This window comes from Perca flavescens, chromosome 6, assembly GCF_004354835.1.
Source record: "Perca flavescens isolate YP-PL-M2 chromosome 6, PFLA_1.0, whole genome shotgun sequence".
Classification (NCBI taxonomy): Eukaryota; Metazoa; Chordata; class Actinopteri; order Perciformes; family Percidae; genus Perca; species Perca flavescens.
The window spans coordinates 20,425,104-20,446,032 of NC_041336.1; the positions used below are offsets into that span (position 1 = coordinate 20,425,104).

Consider the following 20,929-nt stretch of genomic DNA (forward strand, 5'->3'; position numbering starts at 1 on the left):
AATAAAATGCAGCCACAGTCAAAGAGCTGGAAGACAACAAATCTGTGTGATTTATTCATTGATGACTTTCAGTAATTATTACCTTTTTACTCATGTAGGCATTTTACTTATTTGTATTATTTACTTATTCTTGAATATTAATAAAATCATAATAATACACTAGTTTAACATATAAATACATGCATCACAAAGTTTGCAGCATGATGATGCTTTCATGAATATGAATGGATGGATGGATAGATGGATAGATGATAGAGCCTCTCTGGTCTCAGTAGTATAATTCCTGATCCCACCAGCCTGAGATAAAAGCCAAAGATTAATGAATACTGAATATTTGCAGACATGTTAATGATGATTGATAAAATGATGTTGAATGGTTCAAAGGAAGGATAAAGATTCATGGCTTACTTCCTGGATATCTTCTGACTCCTAGCTTCCTGATCTCATCATAGACAAAGATTAAAATACCATATGGAACCGGAACAAACCACCACTGGACTCTGGAGAGAAAACAGCATGTAGCATTAGAGCACAGGCTACATTATTGTAGTGGGAAATGACGTTCTACCTGCGGGCTCCATATTCATGATGTTTCAATTAAAATTTGTATTCTCAATTCATAACACACAGACTACTTTTTTCCTTCTAATCCAGTCTGAGCTTTGATTGCAGATGGTCACCACTGTGTGCCTTTACCTGATAGGCATGAAATTGAAGATATTGGGCATTCCAGGGCAGTAACAAAGCAGGTTACCCAGAAGGAGCTGGAAGACTATGGCAGAAACCAGGACACGGTTCCTGCACACAAATAAACACAATGAAATAACCAAATGCCCAATTTCCCACACAAACTATTCATAAATCACAAACTAAGCTATACTCAGTTTGTATATAGTTCCCCCAATTAGTTTTAATGATGTAACTACAAGACTAGCAACAATAATAATGCATGAACACACTAGAGTTGGAATAATGGCAGGTTTTCCTGTTCTTCCCATTCTTCCAATAACTGTGTGAATGGAAAATAAGCTTTGGACATATAAATAATAAATAATAATATAATAATAATAAATGTTAACATGATACAGACAGAATTAACCCTGTAAATGTTAATGTTAATAACTTTGGTTATTAAGATACATAATGCCGAGCGATGCATGTTTTGGATGGGTCTTTACTGACCTGAAGAAGCCTTGCTGGAACACAGACAGACGACGAGTTTTCCTGATCAGCACATCTGAGATCTGACAGATCTCTATGCTGACGAAAAATACAGTGTAGCACGTATACTCCTGGTACAACCTCTGACTGAAGGTCTGTAAGCAGAGGAAATAAGGGAGTTATTTGGTTACTTTGCTGATAAAAATACAGATATTCCTTGAACCAACCACTTTCAGTTGGATTAACACGTGAGACGAAAAATGTGTCGAGCGGTAGGAAGTCTGTACTAACCCATTCTTGTCCATAGCTGTCCTGTACGTCTTGAAGATGAACGTTCTCCCACTGAGAACGCAGGCCAACACACAAGAGTGGATACCAGCCCTCCTGCGCCATGGCTGTGAAATAATCTGTAAAACCTGCAAAAGACTGGATGGCTCCTGGAAAAAAAAGAAAGAAGGGGAAACAAGAAGTGAAAAACGGGTCAATATTATATAAAGAATGTATACAGAGAGCACAGTAGCTCAGCCTCATCCATAGGGATTCTGAGTGCACTCTTGTTACAGGTATTGTCTTATCTGCTTCATTGTACAAGGGTGTAACAGTGGAAGACGTGCCTAGCAAAGTCTGTTAGCGGGCTATACATGTATTCATAGGGCTGGAGATACATTCAGGTAACCTTTAGGTTTGTCTGTTGTATTCAGTTTAATGCAACTGGGGTTAAGAAACAGTATACATGTTTTGTTCAACGCACACACACACACACACACACACACACACACACACACACACACACACACACACACACACACACACACACACACACACACACACACACACACACACACACACACACACACACACACACTCACCTATCTGGAAGTATGAGTACACAGCCAGGGCTTCGTTTACCAGACGATGCTGACGAGGGTTTCTGGGCTTCAGGTGCATGATGTCACTCTCTGCTTTCTCATAAGCCAAAGAGACAGAGGGGAACTACAGAAGAGACAGAAATAAAAAGCAATATATCACTGTACAGCAGATAGAGGAGCGAGGAAGATTATGATGCTAATTTACTATTAAAGTCACCAAATCACTCTCTGTAAAGGATAAGGCCGATGTGTGGTGATTCAATATCAACCACAATGTACGGGTCACAGTGAAACAAATAGACACAATCATCTTTGATGAAAATAAATAGCCAGTGTAATGACTATAATTGAGAAAAGAACTGGTACTAATGACATAATTACTCACAATGTCAGTGGCCAGTTCGATAAAGAGAATAGTGATGCAGCCCAGAGGAAGAGGCACGCTGACGGTGATGTAGATCAGATATGGAGTCAGCTCAGGAATGTTCTTGGTTAGTGTGTAGGCGATAGACTTCTTCAGGTTGTCAAAGATAAGACGGCCTACACACAAACACAATAATTTTTCAGTAATTTTTTTCACTTTTATATGTCCTTTACTGTATTAGTATAGCCTGGATGCCAGCCGAATTTAGCCCCGCCCACAAAATTCGAGGTCGGGTAGAATCTGAGTATGACCACGTCAGGCTAGTATTAGTAACCACCAAGATAACAATGTGTTAACAAAAAAAAAAAAAAAAAAAAAAAAGCGCTCTTGAGTTTTAGGGGCTGGTAGGCCTACTGTATGGCAATCTCACTTTAGATTTATTGATAATATTTAAAATAACAGACAAGATAGGGAAAACATGAACCTCATGAACAGAGGAAGGGTACGACCATACGACCACCATCACACGTTCGGAGATCCAGTTTTTCGGTCAAGTGATGAAAAGCGAGCCGTCTCCCAGACTGTGAACCTTGAGTTTTAAGATTGTTTTGTCAAAACACACAGACTTTCGTTTCTTTTGAGTCTCACCTTGCTCTACTCCAGTGACAATAGAAGCAAAGTTGTCGTCCAAAAGGATCATGTCTGCAGCGTTCTTGGCAGCGTCTGACCCGGCGATCCCCATGGCGACACCAATATCAGCCTTCTTAAGAGCCGGAGAGTCGTTCACACCATCACCTGTCACGGCGACGATGGAGCCCTGGAGGTGTGGGGGGTGGGGGTGGGGGGGGACGATGAAAGATGAAAACATCAGACACAAGCCTGAAAACATAATCTGATCATTCAAGCTGGATATGAATACATGCAAACCAATCTCTTTTTTTTCTGCTGCTTCCTAATAAACAATCCTCCCAGGGGACCACTTTGAAACAAAATGTTAGCTTCATAGTGTCTGTCCTTGATAACCTTAAAATTATATGTATAGGAAACTTGCTTTGGAGGCATTTTGTTTTTTAAATTATGAAATAAATGTCACTCAATCATCACAAGATTAAGAGGGCACAGGTAGTAAAGTGAGAGGTTTGTGAGAGATGTTTTTGTGTGTATTTACCAGACGTTGACAACTCTCCACAATAATCAGTTTCTGCTGAGGGGATGTTCTTGCAAACACCATCTCAGGATGGTTTCGCAGTGCGTCATCTAGCTCCTCACTGCTCATGTCTTTCAGCTGACCACCACTGATCACACAAGCACGGGCGTCCCTGTACACACACACAACACAGTGACGGACAGAGTTACATTACATCCAAATAGACAAAGGCACGAGCTTGCATTCAGACACAACAGTCCAGTGAATCTGTATAAGACGATGTAGTTCTGCATTGTAGTCACACCATAAGAAATACACATTATACTGGATAGACCCTCAGATCCTTGATTTGTAACAGAGATGAGCACTGTGGACAGCAGATATGCAAATACCTCTTGTTGACTTGTTCGACAGGTATGCGTTTCCTCTGCGCTATATCTTCCACTGTTTCACTGCCTTCTGAGATAATACCAACGTTAGCTGCTATTGCCCTTGCTGTAATTGGATGGTCCCCAGTCACCATGACAACCTAAAGTCACAAGTTATACAAAAAAAAAGTTATGAGACAGGGAGCTATACATAAATTCTCAATGTGAAAACGCAGTCTCTTGCAAGCATTTAAAAAAAAAATCTAAAACAGCCCAAACAAGCCGTTTACATGTATGTGGGACAATGTAAACACACCCTGATACCAGCAGTACGACATTTCATCACTGCGTCAGGTACAGTGGCTCTTGGGGGGTCAATCATTGAGATGAGACCAGCAAAGCACAGTCCTGACGTGGTGAAATTCATCTCATCAGGGTCAAATGGATAGCCACGAGGAAACTCCTTCTCATTCAGATAGATATGACAGAAACCTGGAAGTGGGAGAAAAAAAGGAACAGCAGATAGTTAATTCTCATTGTGTATCGCAGAAGATGTCTATGTACTAATTAATGTGTTATTAGCTAAAAAACTAAATGGTAACATTTGCTTGCAACAACTTAAAGAAGAAGAAAGTTTTTTTTCAATATACTGTAAGCAAAAGGGAAATGATAGTTTTGGGAAAACATCAAGGTCATAAGAAGTACTCCCTAACCCAGTACTCTCTCTCCCAGTCCTCCCAGGTCCATATAAGCTGTTTGAAAGGCTTCACTCCATTGCTCATCCAGAGGCAGCTCCTGGCCTTTAATCAAAATGGTGGAGCAGCGCTCTAAGATACGTTCTGGTGCTCCCTTCATCACCAACAGGTAGCGTAGGTCCAGAGGATCCTCCAGTTCATGGACAGACAGCTGGAGAAGAGAGGGGTGGTTGATAGAAGCTGAATCAAATAAACCAGAGCTCTTAGATCCACCGTGAATCACAGGATTATAGTACAGTAGTATCACATTATCAAAGTAGGAAATTCAGATGATAGCATTCAATATTTAAAAAATATATATATTTTGCCCACTTATCTGGTTTACAGTGTAGTAATTGATCAAAATGGTACAAAGCCCTGCTCTCACCTGAAACTTGTTGGTGGAGTTGAAGGGCACCTCCACCACTTTCTTGAAGCGATTCCGGTAGTCCATGACGTTCCCCACAGTGAGCTCGGTGAACTTCAGCAGAGCAGTCTCTGATGCATCTCCTACCACCAGCCTCTGTATGAGATGGTGAAAGTGAGATCCAAAGAGACAAAAAGGAACAAATCTTTTCATCAAGATGTGACATTTTGCCAGCTCAAATGGATGGAGACGACAAATGCTGAACTTGTACCTTGGGAATAGGAACACCTTCCTGATCCGGTCTGAATGTAGCTCTGTTACACAGGGAAGCCACTCTCGCCACTGAACGCCATGTTTCTGATGACTGATCAAAACTCTGGCCTGGAAACCACACAATAAAAGAATACTCAAATATAAAATAACATGAAGCAACCTTTTAAAAAAACGTAACAGTGTAAATAGCCATCCACAAGTTAGCTTATTATAGCCTGTATTGATTTTAACAATAACAATAACTTTTTTTCATGTGTATACCTGACTGATCTTCAGTGGTATCAGCAGCGTGGATGTGGTTGTCAAACCAAAGGTGAGCTACGGTCATCCTGTTCTGGGTCAGGGTACCAGTCTTATCAGAACAGATCACTGAAGTGGAGCCTAAACACACACAGTTTAAAGGTTAAACGCATATATGCTGCAATAACTTAATAGGGACCAAACCTTTATGTCCCTGAACTCAACAAAACTGTCAGGAACAGGATGTTTCTGGTGTTCAGACAAACTGACCTAATGTCTCCACAGCCTCCAGGTTCTTCACAACGCAGTTCTTCCTGGCAAGTCGTTTAGCAGTCAGTGACAGACATACCTGTTAACAAAGACACAGGCTGTTACAGACTTAATACAGGTTAATATAGAGCCTCCAGCACATGCGATGAACTAAAACATCCACGCTCATTTTGCAAACTATTTACTAATACACAGGATGTGATTTTGCATTGGTGCCATCATCCTAAATGAGCATTCATACAGGGAAACTAGACAGTAATTTACATTTGTGGCAGTGACTCACAGTAACCGTAGCAAGTAGCCCCTCTGGCACATAAGCCACCACGATGGCCATGAAGAAGATCATGGCTTCCAGGAAGGCATAGCCGATGAACATGGCAACCACAAAGAAGGTAAACCCAAAAAAGATTGCGAGACCGGCGATGATGTCAACAAAATGTTCGATTTCTATGGCGATGGGTGTCTTTTCGTTCCCGACGCCGCTCGCCAAGCTGGCAATCCGACCAATGATAGTACGATCACCTGTGTTAATGATTATACCAGTAGCTACACCTGGAGAGAAGAGAAGAGAAGAGAAGAGAAGAGAAGAGAAGAGAAGAGAAGAGAAGAGAAGAGAAGAGAAGAGAAGAGAAGAGAAGAGAAGAGAAGAGAGCTTATTCGTAAATTCACCAACAAACAAATACTTAAACTAATAAATGATATCTAGTCCAGGCTATCTATATGCATGTACAGTGTGTACTGTTTACTGTACCTTCCAGACAGGTTGTGGAGAAGAAAGCAATGTTTTTGGTCTCCAGTGGATTCTCATGAGTACATTCTGGAGTCTTGCTTTGTGGTTCAGACTCGCCTGTCAAGGACGAGTTGTCCACCTGGCACACAAAGTATATTCACAAAAGGTTCATTACATGTCCACATGATAACATGGGGTAGGAAGGGAGGATGTCTAATTGGGCCACACATTTAGTCTTTCAGTGTCTTTTATGTATTCAAAAACATTACACCAACTGGCCTCATATGCTGTTGAACACTATGTAAAATTCTAGGTACATTACACTGGCTGGCCTACTGAGGATGCTATAATAAACCCTTGTGTTGTCCTCGGGTCAAATTTTACCCGTTTTCAAAGTTTTTTATATCAGAAATATGGGTTTCTTAACAACCAAATTGCCCCAAAATAACTTGGATGCATGCATGTACATTGTATCGAACCCATACAACATATGCATCCATTTTCTTCGCAGATAAGATTAATGATTACTTCCATTGCAATTTGGTTGTTTTATTTAATTTCATGGCATTTAAAAATTTTTTTTAAAATGGTTTCAAAACAGCATCCTGACCAAACTTTGACATAAACCAGTCTGTGATTCACTCAACATTCTCTGATCTTAACTATTTGATTAGTCAAAATAATTCATAATATCTGCTTTTTTTCAAACTCAAAAATGTATTGACCATGAATTTTTTTTAAAAGCGTTGAAAAGAGGGACAAAAACATTTAACAAAGCGCCAATGACAATCCTGGAATGACAAGTTCATGGACAAGGGTGAAGACAACACAAGGGTTAAAGTTGTATTTTAGTTACCAGTAATCCTACTTTGACTAAATGTAGACATTTGAAGAAAATATAATGATTTATTTTGTGGACTCAATAAACATGTCAAAGTCTGAACTTCAACTTGCACCATGACACATTTCATTAGTCCAAATGTATGTATGGATATTCAGTATATGTGTGTGATCTACCTTGCAGGCCTGACCACTGATGATGCGAATGTCAGCAGGGACTCTGTCTCCTCCTTTGATCTCCACCAAATCCCCCACTACCAACTGGTGGGCGTTGATCTGGTTTTTCTGGCCGTCACGGATCACAATGGCTTGCTATTTTTGGAGATTTGAGAATAAAAATAGCAAAGATGAAAGGAGATGAACAACATGAAGAAAGACACAGAGTGAGAGAGGGAAACAAGAGAGGAAAGAAAAATAAAAAAGGGCCTCATTTTCATTGGTTATGGGCGAATTACCTGTGGCACCAGATTCTTGAAGCTGGCAATGATGTTGGTACTCTTGAATTCTTGGTAGTAACCAAAACAGCCAGTCACCACGACGACAGAAATTAGGGTGATGGCCAAGTACAGCTGGAGTGAGAAAGAAGATGTAACCATATAAACAGGCAGCTAGCAATTACAAATTGCAGTCCTCCCTTTCTTTATCCTCTCTGATCCCTCCTACTCAAACCAAGCCACATAAGCCATAGATTCAGTCTTTCTCAATTTTATTTTCAAATGTGCACTAAAGGAGAAAAAACTCTCAATGGAAATATAACTCACATTGTCAAAGGCGGTGACATTCCCTCTCGCAACTTCAATTCCAAAGGCGATGAAGCAGATGACAGCTGCGACCCACATCAGACACTGCAGCCCTCCAGCCAGCTGCCTTGCAAACTTCACGTACTCCGGAGTTCCTTTGGGAGGCTTCAGTTCATTAGGACCGTCTCTCTCCAAGACTTGACTGGCAAAGGTGGAGGTCAAACCCTGTGGATGGAGAACAGAAAAGAAGGATTAAATAAATGAGTATGGTGGGAAAAAGACACTACAAAAAAATGAACCTGAACCTAAAGGACCTAGAGAGGGGAAAAAAGTGTGTGTTAGATATGGGTGAAGAGAAAAGGTAATTAAGCGCATAAAATAAAGGAGAATGAAGTGAAAAAACAGACATAAAGAAAGAAAGTCTTACCTTGGTAACACTAGTGTTGTACCTCATTTCTAGTTCTTCAATTGTAATCTCGTGGTCGTCCTGCAGGAGGAGACAGATCGCATTCACATTCAGTCAGAGCAAGCCAAACTTTTAAAGGGCAGTTCAGAGTGAATCAAGGTGATTCATTCATAACTGGTTATTATAAGTGGACAGAGAAAAACCATAGACAGTGCATTACTGCATATTCTGAGTACTGTGCAGCCATGAGGCTTCTGTCTTTACTTACTATATCCATTTCTTTCTTCATGCCCTCCAGTTTCTCCTTCTTCTTCATCTTTTTCTTTTTCTTGTCCATATCTCCATCCATCTCAAACATGTTGTAGGTGTCCTAAATGCAGAAAATTGACATGCATATATTTATGCAGGCAACGTACCTATTTTGCTTTTTCTCTTTAAAAAAAAAAAAGATTATTTATTTTGGGCATGCTTAGGCCTTTATTTGTTAGGACAATTTAGACATGAAAGGGGAGAGAGTGGGGGAATGACATGCAGAAAAAAGGGCAGCAGGTTGGAACCGAACCAGCAGCAGCTGCCCCAAGGAATGAGCCTCTGTCTATGGGTGAGTGCTCTACCAGGTGAGCTAACCAGACACCCCCTTTTGGCTTGGAACTCTAGATGATATGTGTATCAAATGTAGTACTTTCATATATCTGATCTATATTATATGATCTTCAAAGTACTCTTAGGTCATTATTTGTGAATATGTGACCAACAGCTCATTGAATTAAAATATTTGCATGCTCATTTGCATTAAATACATTTGCATACACATTTGGCAAACAAAACAGACTGGAGTTCCCTATGTCCATGCCAGTCTAAGAAAATGCATTCTGAAATAAAATGAAAGAAAAGAAAAGATAAACAAAAAGGCAGATTAAAAGTAATAGTAATGTAAGTAAGGTCTGATCAAGGGTTTTGAATAAAGTGTACTACCTAAGAGCCCAACTAATGCTAAACAAGGTGAATGGTCATCAGCTAATCTGCTGGGTGGGTCGCCTACCTTTTTACTCATGGTTGCAGGTTTGTAAGGGGACTGCTCTCCTAAATCAATGGAGGTCCAGACCACTCGATCCTTCTTCTTGGTCCCCGAAATTTTGGCTGTCAGTTACAGTCCAGTCCCAAACACACACTTTGTTTCTCCCTCTCCCTCTCTCTCTCTTACACTCACCTACACACACACACACACACACACACACAATGGTTAGAAACAGGACAGATTTTCTGGAGAAACCTTTTACACATGACAACTCCCCTTTTTATACACACATGCGCACAAACTTGCTTTGGACAAATCCACACACATTTTTGTTTAAACACGCACTTTAATACGACTACCTGCGTAAAACAATGTCACCCCTAGGCAGGTCACACACACACACACACACACACACACAAATACACTCATATCACAAGCTAGGCTGGTATCTCTTATCTCCTCTCTGCACGTTTCTTTTCCTGATTAACTGACGTGAGTAAAGAGCAGAGGAACAGTGAAGGTTAATACAGACCAATGTCATTCCTACTAGTGTGCCTGACATTGCACTGCATCAATTAATAAATGCTGCACTACACAACTATTACTAGTCTACTATTGGCCTTGAGTCATCCTGGAGGTTGAAATTGAATTGGTTGCATTGATATAGTAAGCATTCATCTTTTCTGCTTCCATATGCGCAATATGTACTAAGACGGGAGAAAAAGTTGTTTTTTTTTAATCGTGCATAATCCACAGCCTGACAGGCGTCAGTGATGCCCTGCAGCACCACAAACCCAAAACCAAAGGGAGAAGACATCAGGCTGCAGCTGGAGTTAATCATTACTCACACCTGATGCCAATTCTAGCTCATCAGCAGTGCTACAACAGGTAGCACCAACCACAGAGGTAAGTTAATGGTGTCAGCATGTCCACTTTAGGTTTTTTCTTCCTCCTCCCCCTCCTGCAGGCTAAGTGGCACATGTCTGGCTATGTGTTTATTCTGAAGACCACACACTCACTCACACAGTGTTAACCAAATTTGATTAATACACTCCTCCCTGGAGGTCCTTTTTTGTCATTTTGTCAACAGACTGTAATTTAGAGTAACTTTTGCTTATGGGGCTTTTGGATAACAGACAATGTTTTATTAATGACACAAAAATCCCCACAAAATAAAATGACCTAAATGATTATTCAAGAATATCAAGAACACAATTGTTGAGTGACATTAAAGCCCAGCACTGTTCTAGGCTGATGAGGGTCATTATAGCAGATAGGCGTCAGCAGGCCTCTCTACCATGCTCTCTAAATATCCGGAACTACAAAGGACCACTACATTTGTAGAGGTTAAAAAAGGCACACTATTGTAGATACAGTTGCAGATAGTGACTCTATCATAAAATATATTTAATCTGTAATATTGCCTTTACAAGATATGTCCCACACATCCAGCCAACTACTTTCAACTCAGTAAGGCAAATCACTCCACAACATGGGAACATAACTCCTATTTAAAAAATGCATTATTTTGACTCCTATAATATTGTACTATCCTGTATTAAAGAGAAGTGAGTAAAAATGGAGGTCACCCTGACTGCTCAGAACATGTTGCATGCTGGGTAAATAAGAGCCAGGTAAGATAAGATGTGTTTATGAGAGTCAATATCGTTCTGTACTGTAACGTTATGCTGTAGAGTGACAGTGGCTGAGTAATCAAGCAACGTCATCGGCCCAATTTTATCAGCTCTAATTACACATTACTGGGGACAGGCGCGTTAGGAGGGAGAGAATAGAGGGGATGATGGGGTAACATACTGTAAGAGTGAGAGACAGGCACAGATAGAGGATTATGGAAGTGCAATATTAAAAAGCTGGAGAGACCATTTAAAACATTTATTTTAATGTTTTGCTCACATGGTGCATATTTTTAAATAAATGTGTGTTTAATTTAATAACATTAAAGAAAATGGGGGGTAACAGCAATTTTTTTCAACCAGGGCCTTTGCAATTCAGCCATGTCTTATTGGGGTCTGAACGAAATTATCAAGGAACTACTTCAAACCTGGGCAAGTAAAACTAATACTATATCTATATAGTATTTGTATTATACATGTATACTATATAGGGCTGCAGCTATCGATTATTTTAGTAATCAAGTATTCTACCGATTATTCTGTCGATTAATCGGATAAGAATTACTATATTTTATTGAAGAGCACTAATATACATACATACATACATACACATATATATATATACAGTATATATATATATATATATATATATATATATATAATTACGTTTGAACTGTTTCCAAACTTTGGACACTTTCTGTTGTTTTCTCCAGTCTGTCTCTTTTCTTATGCTCTTTCTTCATTTTGTAATCAGTCTTCATGCCATTAGGCTCGTTCGAGATGAGCCAGGTCTGCGCGGAATCGATCACCGGCGATTGGCGCCCAATGCATGCCGGTTAAGGCCGGGACACACAGGGCCGATAATCGTCTGTTGGACAGTCTGGCGAGGTCAGTGACTCGAGTCTGTTCGGTGTGTCCCACGCCGTCGTCAGTCTGGGGGGCTGTCGGCGTTCATTTTGGCCGACCTGACATGTTCAGTCGGAGGCAGGGCAGTTGGGACTCACCCGGAAATGGCAAAAATCTGACGAAAATCTTTTAAACTGACCTTTGTTGAGCTGAAATGAAGACAGATTCAGGAACTGCATGGCCAATTCCCGCCTAAAATGTTTTCAGAAACATGTTTCAGTGAACTATTTTAGTACAATATGAGATTGTATTCTGAACGGCCGCCATGACAGTCTGGCTTTGAATTTCCGGAGAAAACAAACCCATGTGGCGCGTTCGTCCAATCAGCTGCCGGTTTTCATTTCTTGGGCAACAATACAGAGTAGTGCCGCCTGCTGCTATGGAGACGTATTACGTTTCTCAAGTCGGTGTCGCCTCAGTGTGTCCCGAGGCAGTTTTTTGGACCTCGGTGACCCGACTGATCATCTCTACAGGCTTTTCTGTCGATGGCCGTCTGGCTGGTGTGTCCCGGCCTTTAGATTTGTGTCCGACTTGATCCCGCTCTGACGTCATGCACACGTGGGCAACGATAATCTCACAACATCAAGGCGGCCGCAGTTTTTAGAGCCAGGCGCCGCAGTTGCTTTCCACCGACTGCAAGACCCAGGCGGAACCAGGGCATGCTGGGAAACGCCTGCCTCTCAACTGATCTAACAGCTGATTGGTTCAGAATCGACTCACCATGATGACGTTTTATATAAACTTTTTATTGATTTTGAATTGAGGGATTTTAACTGTGATTTGTCTGATTTAACCCTTGTGTTTTCTTCCCATCAACCTTGAAAAAAAACACTTATTTTTCGACGTTTCTAATGCCTTTTTTTCACAGTTTGTTTTTGCTTTTTCCAACATTTTAAATTGTTAAATTTTTCTTCTGCACATTTGCAGCGCTTATTTCTACGTCCCATATTTTCTGATTTAAAACAAAAATTGAAAATGAGTCAATTTGACACAAAGTCAACACAAAGCTTATTCTGTACAGAACACATGTTGTGTGACTGATAGTTATGTCTAGAAGTCATGGAGACTAAATCTGTTCAGATTATGGATCATTTACAGTGTGCTGTTAATTAAAATCAGCAACAGATCGCATGTAGAGCATTTTGAGAGCTACTCTGTAATAATAAAAACAACTGGAGACTGTGTACAAGCTGATATAGGTCTGATAACATTTTATTAAATCGGAATCATAGACAGTGTTTCTGTCACTTCCTGTTCAGCCTGAAGGCTGCTTGAAACGGCTGGAAAACTGTCCGACTTGAGAGCGGATTTTTGTCACCGCCCCCGGCTGCTGCCGCCTGCTGTCGTCCACTTAACACTTGCAGGCGAGGCGCAGTTCATCTCGAACGAGCCAGCGGCGTCTGCCCGGTGTGCGACAGTATTAATCCTCCGTGCGGAAGGCAGAAACACCGTGAGCGATACAACGTTGGTAACAACAACAGCATCGAGGATTTTTAGTAATCGAATTATTCGAGTTACTCGAGGAATCGTTTCAGCCCTACTTTATAGTTAGTTTTAATTAAGGTGTTATAATATTTTGCCAATTACATTTATATCACGAAATATTAGAAACTACATAACAGACTGCATTATTTTACCTAACGTTAGCTACGTTTAAGAAATGAGAGTAAAATTATTATCCAAACTTTGCTAATGTTAATGTTGAGTGCCCCGACACCTAATTACACCAGAGCTGTCACGCCAGTTGTGACAGTAAACGGAGCTAACGCTACTTACCCAACCGTAGCATAATATTAGAAAATCACATTTTAGTTGTGACTTTGCTTGTTTGTAGTACAATTTATTTGGAATGAGTCGAACATTTCTTGCCAATCACAGCTGCATCCGCGGGTCATGTGATACTACTCCTTGACGTCATTTTCTTGCGACTACAGACAGCTCCATGTGAACAGCTTTCACCAAAGTTATAGTTAATTACGGGTAAGTCATGTATCCGTATGATAGCTAAGGGTGTTATACATTCTGTCTGCATTCTGCCTTTGCAAATAAAGCTCAGTCTTATGAGGTGAGACGAAATGAAGCTACCGGTCAGCGGCGTTTCTTCCTTTTCGCGACAAGGTCAGGATTTAACGTTACATGACAGGAGGAACGTCCACTCTGGCTGCACGTTCAAATGGCATTTATAATGCGAGGGATGTCGTTTTCAGTCAAAGTTACATATAGCTAATCTCAACCCAGCTACATTATTGTCATTGTGTACCTCGAATAAGTGTCTGTGTTATGGCCCGGGTTATACAATTCCCCTCGTTGGAACTCTAACGTTGTATCTATCAAAACCGTATGTATACTGTAAAAAATAATATATACAGTCATTGATCAAAACTGACCAGTGGAAGTTGGTTTGGTCAACATGAAGATGGATATTTGACAGTATGTAATTGTTGCTAAATTTAATTGAGCAAATGAAGGATCAGCTCATTGTTGACATGTTTCTTTAACTCGTTAACCCTTCCTTTTAACCACACTTGTTGCTAAAATGTCCACTGCCTCCTTAGGTTGTGTGTGGGATGGTGACGCCAGCTGCTGAATTGTGAGAAGCCTTTTCTCTCCTCTCCTTTCCTTCCTGTGGCCACTGTCTTGTCTCTCCGACCCAATGGCCGGCCGCCTCTTGGGCAGATATGCCCGTCTGCTCTTCAGAGCCTCCTTCCAGACTCCCGCTGCTGCCTGCCTGCCCCCCCCTATGGCTGGGTCTGCAGAGGTGCAGAGGACTCAGGGCTGGCCACGGGTCACAGAAAGGTTAATGTGCGAGGGAAGGACAATTTCCAAAGAAAACACCTTTCCAAATATGCCTACACGCACCCAGCTGGACGAGTTGATGGAAAAGGCAGCAGTGCCAGAGGACATCCTGCTGGCCTGGGCAGAGCATGGACGGAATGGTAATCAAGCTGCTAATGCACTGATGAAGTGGACTCAGTTGGTCCTAAGGACGAAGGGCAAGTTTAAGGGACAAAAACCTGAACTGATGATGGATTCAAGGCTACTGGATATGATGGATACTGTATCTCAGCAGGTAAGGAAGCCATTTACAGAGGTGGACTGGCACTATCATGGTAACTGACATCTTATTCAAGCACTTGTGTTTGTTGTTAAGATTAATTACCAATTTCTGTTTGTGGTTTTCTTCCAGGTGTCTGCAGTGTGGAATGGCAATCTAGTGTCTGTCTTGCAAGCCTTCTGGATTATGGGTGTGCCATCTACTCATTCAGTACTCAATTCTGTCCAGACTGAGGTCCTGTGGCGAGTCCGCAGGCTAACCTACAAGCAGCTGGGCTTCCTGGCAGATTGGGGAGCAGGCAGGAAAGGACAGCAAGATGTGGCAATAGTGAATGCTGCAATAAAACAGCTGGAACTGCGCTGGACTGAAATCGCTGATGCTAAAACTGTCAGTGCACTGATATCCAATGGACAACGCATGTCGCCTACCTTGATAGACCGACTTGAAGACAAGGTATTAGAGTTAAAAACATCTGTCATCATTTAACACAGTGTTAATGGCTCAGTTAAACATGTTAACCTTGCCTTAAACTCACTGTTTACACAGCACTATGCCAAGTTGGTAGGAAACAGAATATTAATTGCTGTCTATAAAAGGGAATTTTAATGCAATGTTGTAAGATCATTGAAAGGTGAAATCACCTGTGTTTAATAGTATAAAATGGTAGCATATAACTAAAAACTTAGTGTCATTTACTCAATTACTGATGAGTATGCAGGTTAGAATATATATGAAGTCTGGAGAGCCCAGTGTGTAAAAACAGTGGCCGCTCTATGTCTTGGAAGATGAGCAAGTCCGAAAACTGTACACCTATGAACAACATATAATGAATCTACCCTAAACCTATGAGAGCACCTGTGGATGGAGGTGTGACAATTATCCCATGATCCCAAACCATAGTATAATACTTTTATCTGTCTATATTGCAGGCTTTGGAGCTTGCAGAGGGATTTTCAGCAGAAGAGATCCGCAAAGTCTGTTTATCTTTGGCAGCTCAGAGCCGCAGATCTGTCCCGCTGCTCAGAGGTCTGTCCTACCACCTTCTTCAGAAGCCATCTTCAGAGTTCACCACTCCACTAATACTGGACATGGCTTTTGCATACGGTAATAACACTGTTGTTACTGATCCAGTAACATTGAGATTATGCATAAACCAAATGAACATAGAGTATATCCACGTCTTGATTGCCCCATCTGTCATTTTGTCTTTTGCTTTTGTCTTGCCTTCTAGACCTGATATAACGATGTTTTAAGGAATAGCTTTAATAGGGAATTACTTTTTGAATTGAGACAGCAGCTAAAGTTAAAATCAGGTAGCGAAATGGAAGCTAGTTGAGAGAAAGTTTCATGCCTGAAATCATTAAAGACCATAGACAAAACTCCCATCATTCAACACGGAAAATGTAAGTTTTAATGTCCGAACAACTGGTTTGTTAATGATTAGTTAAACCTGAATATTGTACGCTCTATACTGAGCTAGTAGCAAACATTGTCATGGGAAAGAGCTTAATGTCTAGTGCAATCTGATAAGTTTAATGCACTGTCTGCTCAGTAACATACTTTATAATGCTAACCGTAACAACTTTGTCTTTGCCTGTCTGTAGGGAAGTTAAATTTCCACCATTCTCAGGTATTTCAGCGAATGGCCTCGGAGTTGTTACCCAGAGTCCCTGAGCTCATTTCTGCTGATGTCACACGCTGTGCTAAATCACTGGGCTTCCTCAAATGGCTCCACATCCCTCTCTTTGAGGCCTTTGCTGAGGTCAGTCATACACCTAAGACAAACTGTAATTCACATTATTTTGAAAAGTGCTCAATCTCTAATCTCTTAACTCTCTGTAATTTCTTTTTTTTACCAGCACTACACAGCAAACAGTGAGAAGTACAGTAGCCTTCAGCTCTGTAATCTGCTCATGACTTTTGCCAGACTTAACTTCCAGCCCAGCAATGGAGAAGATTTCTATAGCAAGGTACTAATGATATTAAAGGCTGTCTGTTCGGTTGAATGCACATGGTTGCTTCTACTTCCTACCTTAAATGTATTCACTTGTCATTTGTGTAAAGGTTCACTCTGTGCTGGAGCACTCTCTCTCAGGCCTGGAGCCCTTCTTGCAGACAGATGTGGTTTGGGCTCTGTGTGTGCTGCAGCAGGCCAAGCCCCACTACCTCATCCCCCTCACACAACAGAGTCACGTTACCAAACTGTCAGGTAAGACACATAGCTTCTATACTTTCATGTTTTTGATAATAGTGGTATTATAAATATGCAGGTATATATGTATTAATACAGTTAAGCTCACACATGTTATGACATACACATACTGTCAAACCACCGGCTCCTCTAAACTACAGTAGGAGAGGCTGGTGGAAGTGGTTCATGCACTCCCCAAGTGTCTTCCCTAACTTAACAACACCAGTACAGCGAATCAGTCCATGGCAACTTTATCAACTGTAAAATTGTACATTAACAAATATTCCACCAAGCACAATAAACAAATCTAGTGGATAGTTCTGAAAAAAGTATTTTAGTTAATAGTTAAGTTATTAGTTATTCAATGTCATCACTTATCATCATTTATCAAATTTGACTTGTTCCAGCTTCTTAAATTGAAGGATGTGCGGCTTTTCTCTATTTGATATCAATGTAAGTTGAATGTCTTTAGACTACACGGTGTTAATCAGACAAAACAGGAGGTCACCTTGGGCTCTGCAAACATGTGATGAGCATTTGTCACTCATTCTTTTGTGTGCAGATTAAATTATTAATTAGGAAGATAATGCATACAGCTCAAGAAAAATATGTTATATATTCTGTGCATACTATTATAATTTATTATTTTAAAAACAGCAAATTAGAGAGATTATACAGATTATGATTTAATTATTAGTGATGAGTCATGTCATCATAAGGTATTAAGCCAAAGAGAATTGGTATTTTGTTTGGGACCATAGAAATGATACGACTCATTTACATATATTTTAACATCCTTAAAAAATGCTGTACAAAGCTGACTGCAAAAATACCATTCTGGCTCAGTAGATGGCAGTGCAGCACCAGTAGATTTCTGGTTAGACATGCACATTGTCTCACAGATATGAAGCATTGCATTGATTACTAAAACAGTCTTGAAGTGAAAAAAATAAGCACTAATGTTAGCAGGCTGGCAGCACTCATTCGATTTCTGGTGTGTTTTCTGTCTGTAGAGGGCAGTTCAGCTCGAGTGGAGAACTACCAGCTGAAGCTCCTTCACATTGCTGCTACACTCCACTTAGAGCATCCGGGCTCCTCAGAAACTCCATCCTCCCCGAATTCCCTGTCTGTCCCGGCCAGCAGTTCCCCCCTCTCCCCTCTGCAGAGCAGTCTAAGAGGGGCTATACAGAGTTTGGTGGGTGGGAGGACAGAGGCCCTTCGCACTGGAGTTGACACTGTTTATGGATGGACTATTGGTAAGGGTAGCTTATATATATATATATATATATATATATATATATATATATATATATATATATATATATATATATATATATATATATATATATATATATACATATATATATATATATATATATATATATATATATATATATATATACATATACATATACACACACACTTTGAGATCACATAACATGCCACGCTGTCGGTTGCTTTTATTCCTTGAGTTTTACAAGACTTTTACACTGAGAGCAACATTTACCGCATCTCTCTGTAAAGGTGAAGGAGTGTTCTGTTGTGTCAGTCAGTCAGAGAGCTTTTTTACAACACACTTGTCCTTCTCTAATCAGATGGTGAACTGGTAGTGGATTGTGACAACAAGCCAATTGACATGTTGATGCTGAAAGCCCCTCATCTTCCCAGTGGAGGAGGAGACCAGGCTTTACCTGTAGGGGCACAGCGGTGAGTCATAGTGGAATATTTTCTCCCTTTGAATGTTGCATCTGATTTTCTTTTGCTCTAGCTGTTTGATGATTTGCTCTGTGTTTCACATCTCCATCTGTTTTAGGCTTGCTTTCTTGGCTTGGGAATTTCCAAACTTTTGCTCAAAGAGTAAAGACCTTCTGGGGCGGTTTGCAATGATGAAGCGACATCTCCAGTTGGCTGGCTTCATAACAGTGGAGGTAGGGAGAGGCAAGGGAATGGGATAATCCATCTTTGTGGCAGTGTTTGTGACTGTGGTTTAGTTATTTCAAAGTAAAAGTTTTTTTTTTTTTTTTTTTTTTTAAAAACAGTGATCAAATACTTTTCTCTATCTCTGCAGATAGGGTGTACTGAGCTATTTGTTCTTCAGATCAGTTTTCATCCTCACACACTCACTAATTGCAGAATGAATAAAATATATATATATATATATATATATATATATATATATTCAATGTTGGCTGTGATGGAGATTAATATTTCAATGGACAGAGGCAGAGAAGCAGCACTACTGCTGCTGTATCTCACAGTAAAATGCAAACAATAGACCCAATACTTCAGTAGAGCTGAGAGTCAGATGGGTTCTGCTGCAGCCTCTGGTATAAATAGAGCTCCTGCTGCAGCTCTGTCTCATCTAGGCCAATCCAAGCTCATCTAGGGCACTCTCCTTAGCCAATAGTAGCATTGCTTGCCTCTCAGGTTTGGATTGCTGCAGGATGTGTTAACTGAGCAACTATGTCTACCTGAGAGTGAAAACCAGCATTGTGAATATATGACTATAAAATTAGTTTTACACGTGCGTTCTCTTAAGCACTAACTGATAATTAAAAGGTACTTGCTCAGTATCTCAGAAATGTTTTCAAATCCATCCTTTTTGTCCTCTTTCAGGTACCATATTATGAGTGGCTGGAGCTAAAGACAGACTGGCAAAAATTGGCATACTTGAAGGATAAAATGGGGAAGGCTGTGGCCGAGGACATGGCCAAGTGAACCGATCAGTCTTGAGCAAATCTGCAAACTCAGCTGAATCAGAGCTTTCCCAACCAAATGGGACCACGGGGAGTACACACGCACACCCACGTTCACACTCCGAACGGAGCAGCATTGCAGAAAAGCTCTCTCATACTTTGCCACAGAAAAAAAAAATCATATTTTAACTCTGGTTCCCTTGGCAACGTGTGGGGCTTTCCCTGTTTCCATGGTGATGACGAGCAAGAGTTTTGGAGCTAGAGAGAAAGACGGAAATAAACACAACAGTGAATCTTTCTGTAGAAATGAAATAAGTCTTTGCATCTGCGAGTGACATGTCAAAACAGAAGCACCCAGGCCATTTGTATAATTTTGGCCAGAACGTTAATGCGGCTTAATATTATCATGTGAATTGATTGAAATAACTTAATTATCTCTGTGAATGTGTCGTCTTGTAAAGAAATAAATTGTTTTATTTCCATTTTTTACTTGTTCTGTCTTTTAATTCCCACAAGATTGACTATGTGCCTTGTAGGATTCAGATTCAGGATGTTGGGGCATCTGTGTGATGTGCACGTTTTCTCAGGGCGCATCAAGTCAGGGGCTTGTTGCAGTCAATTGTATTTGGTGAAAAATGTAGACCGAATATGCTTCATTTCACATCTGACAGTTAGTGGCACACCTCTCTGGCATAGTGGTGTGTGTGAGTGTATCAGTATTATTAGCAAACATTTTTTGGAGCAGGGTTGAGTCTTCTGACAGCTTTGCTAACAACATTTTTTTATTTTGTTTATCCAGTGCTTAGGTCATTTGACATGAAATAAGATGCATTAAAATCAATAAATGCAGCAGGTTTTGGTTGTGGATAAATGTGTACATGTGTATCTGTGTTTCATACTGAATCAATATTTAAAAAAAA

At 40.5% G+C, this 20,929-nt stretch overlaps 2 protein-coding genes across 4 annotated transcripts; one reads left to right on the plus strand and one right to left on the minus strand.

Annotated features, from left to right (window-relative positions):
- Positions 1-28: 28 nt before the first annotated feature.
- LOC114556886 (potassium-transporting ATPase alpha chain 1) lies at positions 29-14,016 on the minus strand. The gene is made up of 25 exons (XM_028579992.1): positions 13,844-14,016; positions 9,552-9,719; positions 8,778-8,879; positions 8,531-8,590; positions 8,125-8,328; positions 7,819-7,932; positions 7,541-7,675; positions 6,545-6,662; positions 6,077-6,345; positions 5,794-5,872; positions 5,545-5,664; positions 5,282-5,391; positions 5,032-5,166; positions 4,623-4,815; positions 4,226-4,401; positions 3,934-4,070; positions 3,563-3,713; positions 3,043-3,211; positions 2,416-2,570; positions 2,031-2,154; positions 1,453-1,598; positions 1,183-1,316; positions 697-798; positions 409-500; positions 29-297 (listed from the first exon to the last, which is right to left on the minus strand). The coding sequence occupies exons 2-25, from the start codon at positions 9,561-9,563 to the stop codon at positions 269-271; spliced, it is 3,066 nt and encodes a 1,021-aa protein (XP_028435793.1). The 5' UTR covers positions 9,564-9,719; positions 13,844-14,016; the 3' UTR covers positions 29-268.
- On the plus strand, positions 13,427-20,494 carry tbrg4 (transforming growth factor beta regulator 4). Of its 3 annotated transcripts, none has more exons than XM_028579993.1 (11): positions 13,427-14,047; positions 14,623-15,137; positions 15,255-15,575; positions 16,052-16,226; positions 16,727-16,884; positions 16,982-17,092; positions 17,187-17,331; positions 18,327-18,569; positions 18,909-19,020; positions 19,127-19,241; positions 19,930-20,494. In XM_028579993.1, the coding sequence occupies exons 2-11, from the start codon at positions 14,721-14,723 to the stop codon at positions 20,029-20,031; spliced, it is 1,899 nt and encodes a 632-aa protein (XP_028435794.1). In that variant the 5' UTR covers positions 13,427-14,047; positions 14,623-14,720; the 3' UTR covers positions 20,032-20,494. The 3 variants fall into 3 exon arrangements, with proteins under 3 accessions (XP_028435794.1, XP_028435796.1, XP_028435795.1); XM_028579995.1 differs by having other exon boundaries at positions 14,046-14,132; XM_028579994.1 differs by lacking the exon at positions 13,427-14,047 and adding an exon at positions 14,102-14,185.
- The last annotated feature ends 435 nt before the right edge of the window (positions 20,495-20,929 follow it).

What these genes read in the sequence shown, in the direction of transcription:
- LOC114556886 (XM_028579992.1), bottom strand. An exon ending in ACAACACTAGTGTTACCAAG is followed by an intron (nt 8,329 to 8,530) that starts GTAAGACTTTCT and finishes CTCCATCCACAG; the next exon opens with GGTTTGACCTCCACCTTTGC. An exon ending in TCAAGAATCTGGTGCCACAG is followed by an intron (nt 7,676 to 7,818) that starts GTAATTCGCCCA and finishes CTCCAAAAATAG; the next exon opens with CAAGCCATTGTGATCCGTGA.
- tbrg4 (XM_028579993.1), top strand. Translation starts at nt 14,721, where the DNA reads ATGGCCGGCCGCCTCTTGGGCAGATATGCCCGTCTGCTCTTCAGAGCC. An exon ending in TAGACCGACTTGAAGACAAG is followed by an intron (nt 15,576 to 16,051) that starts GTATTAGAGTTA and finishes TCTATATTGCAG; the next exon opens with GCTTTGGAGCTTGCAGAGGG. An exon ending in TGTTTATGGATGGACTATTG is followed by an intron (nt 18,570 to 18,908) that starts GTAAGGGTAGCT and finishes TTCTCTAATCAG; the next exon opens with ATGGTGAACTGGTAGTGGAT.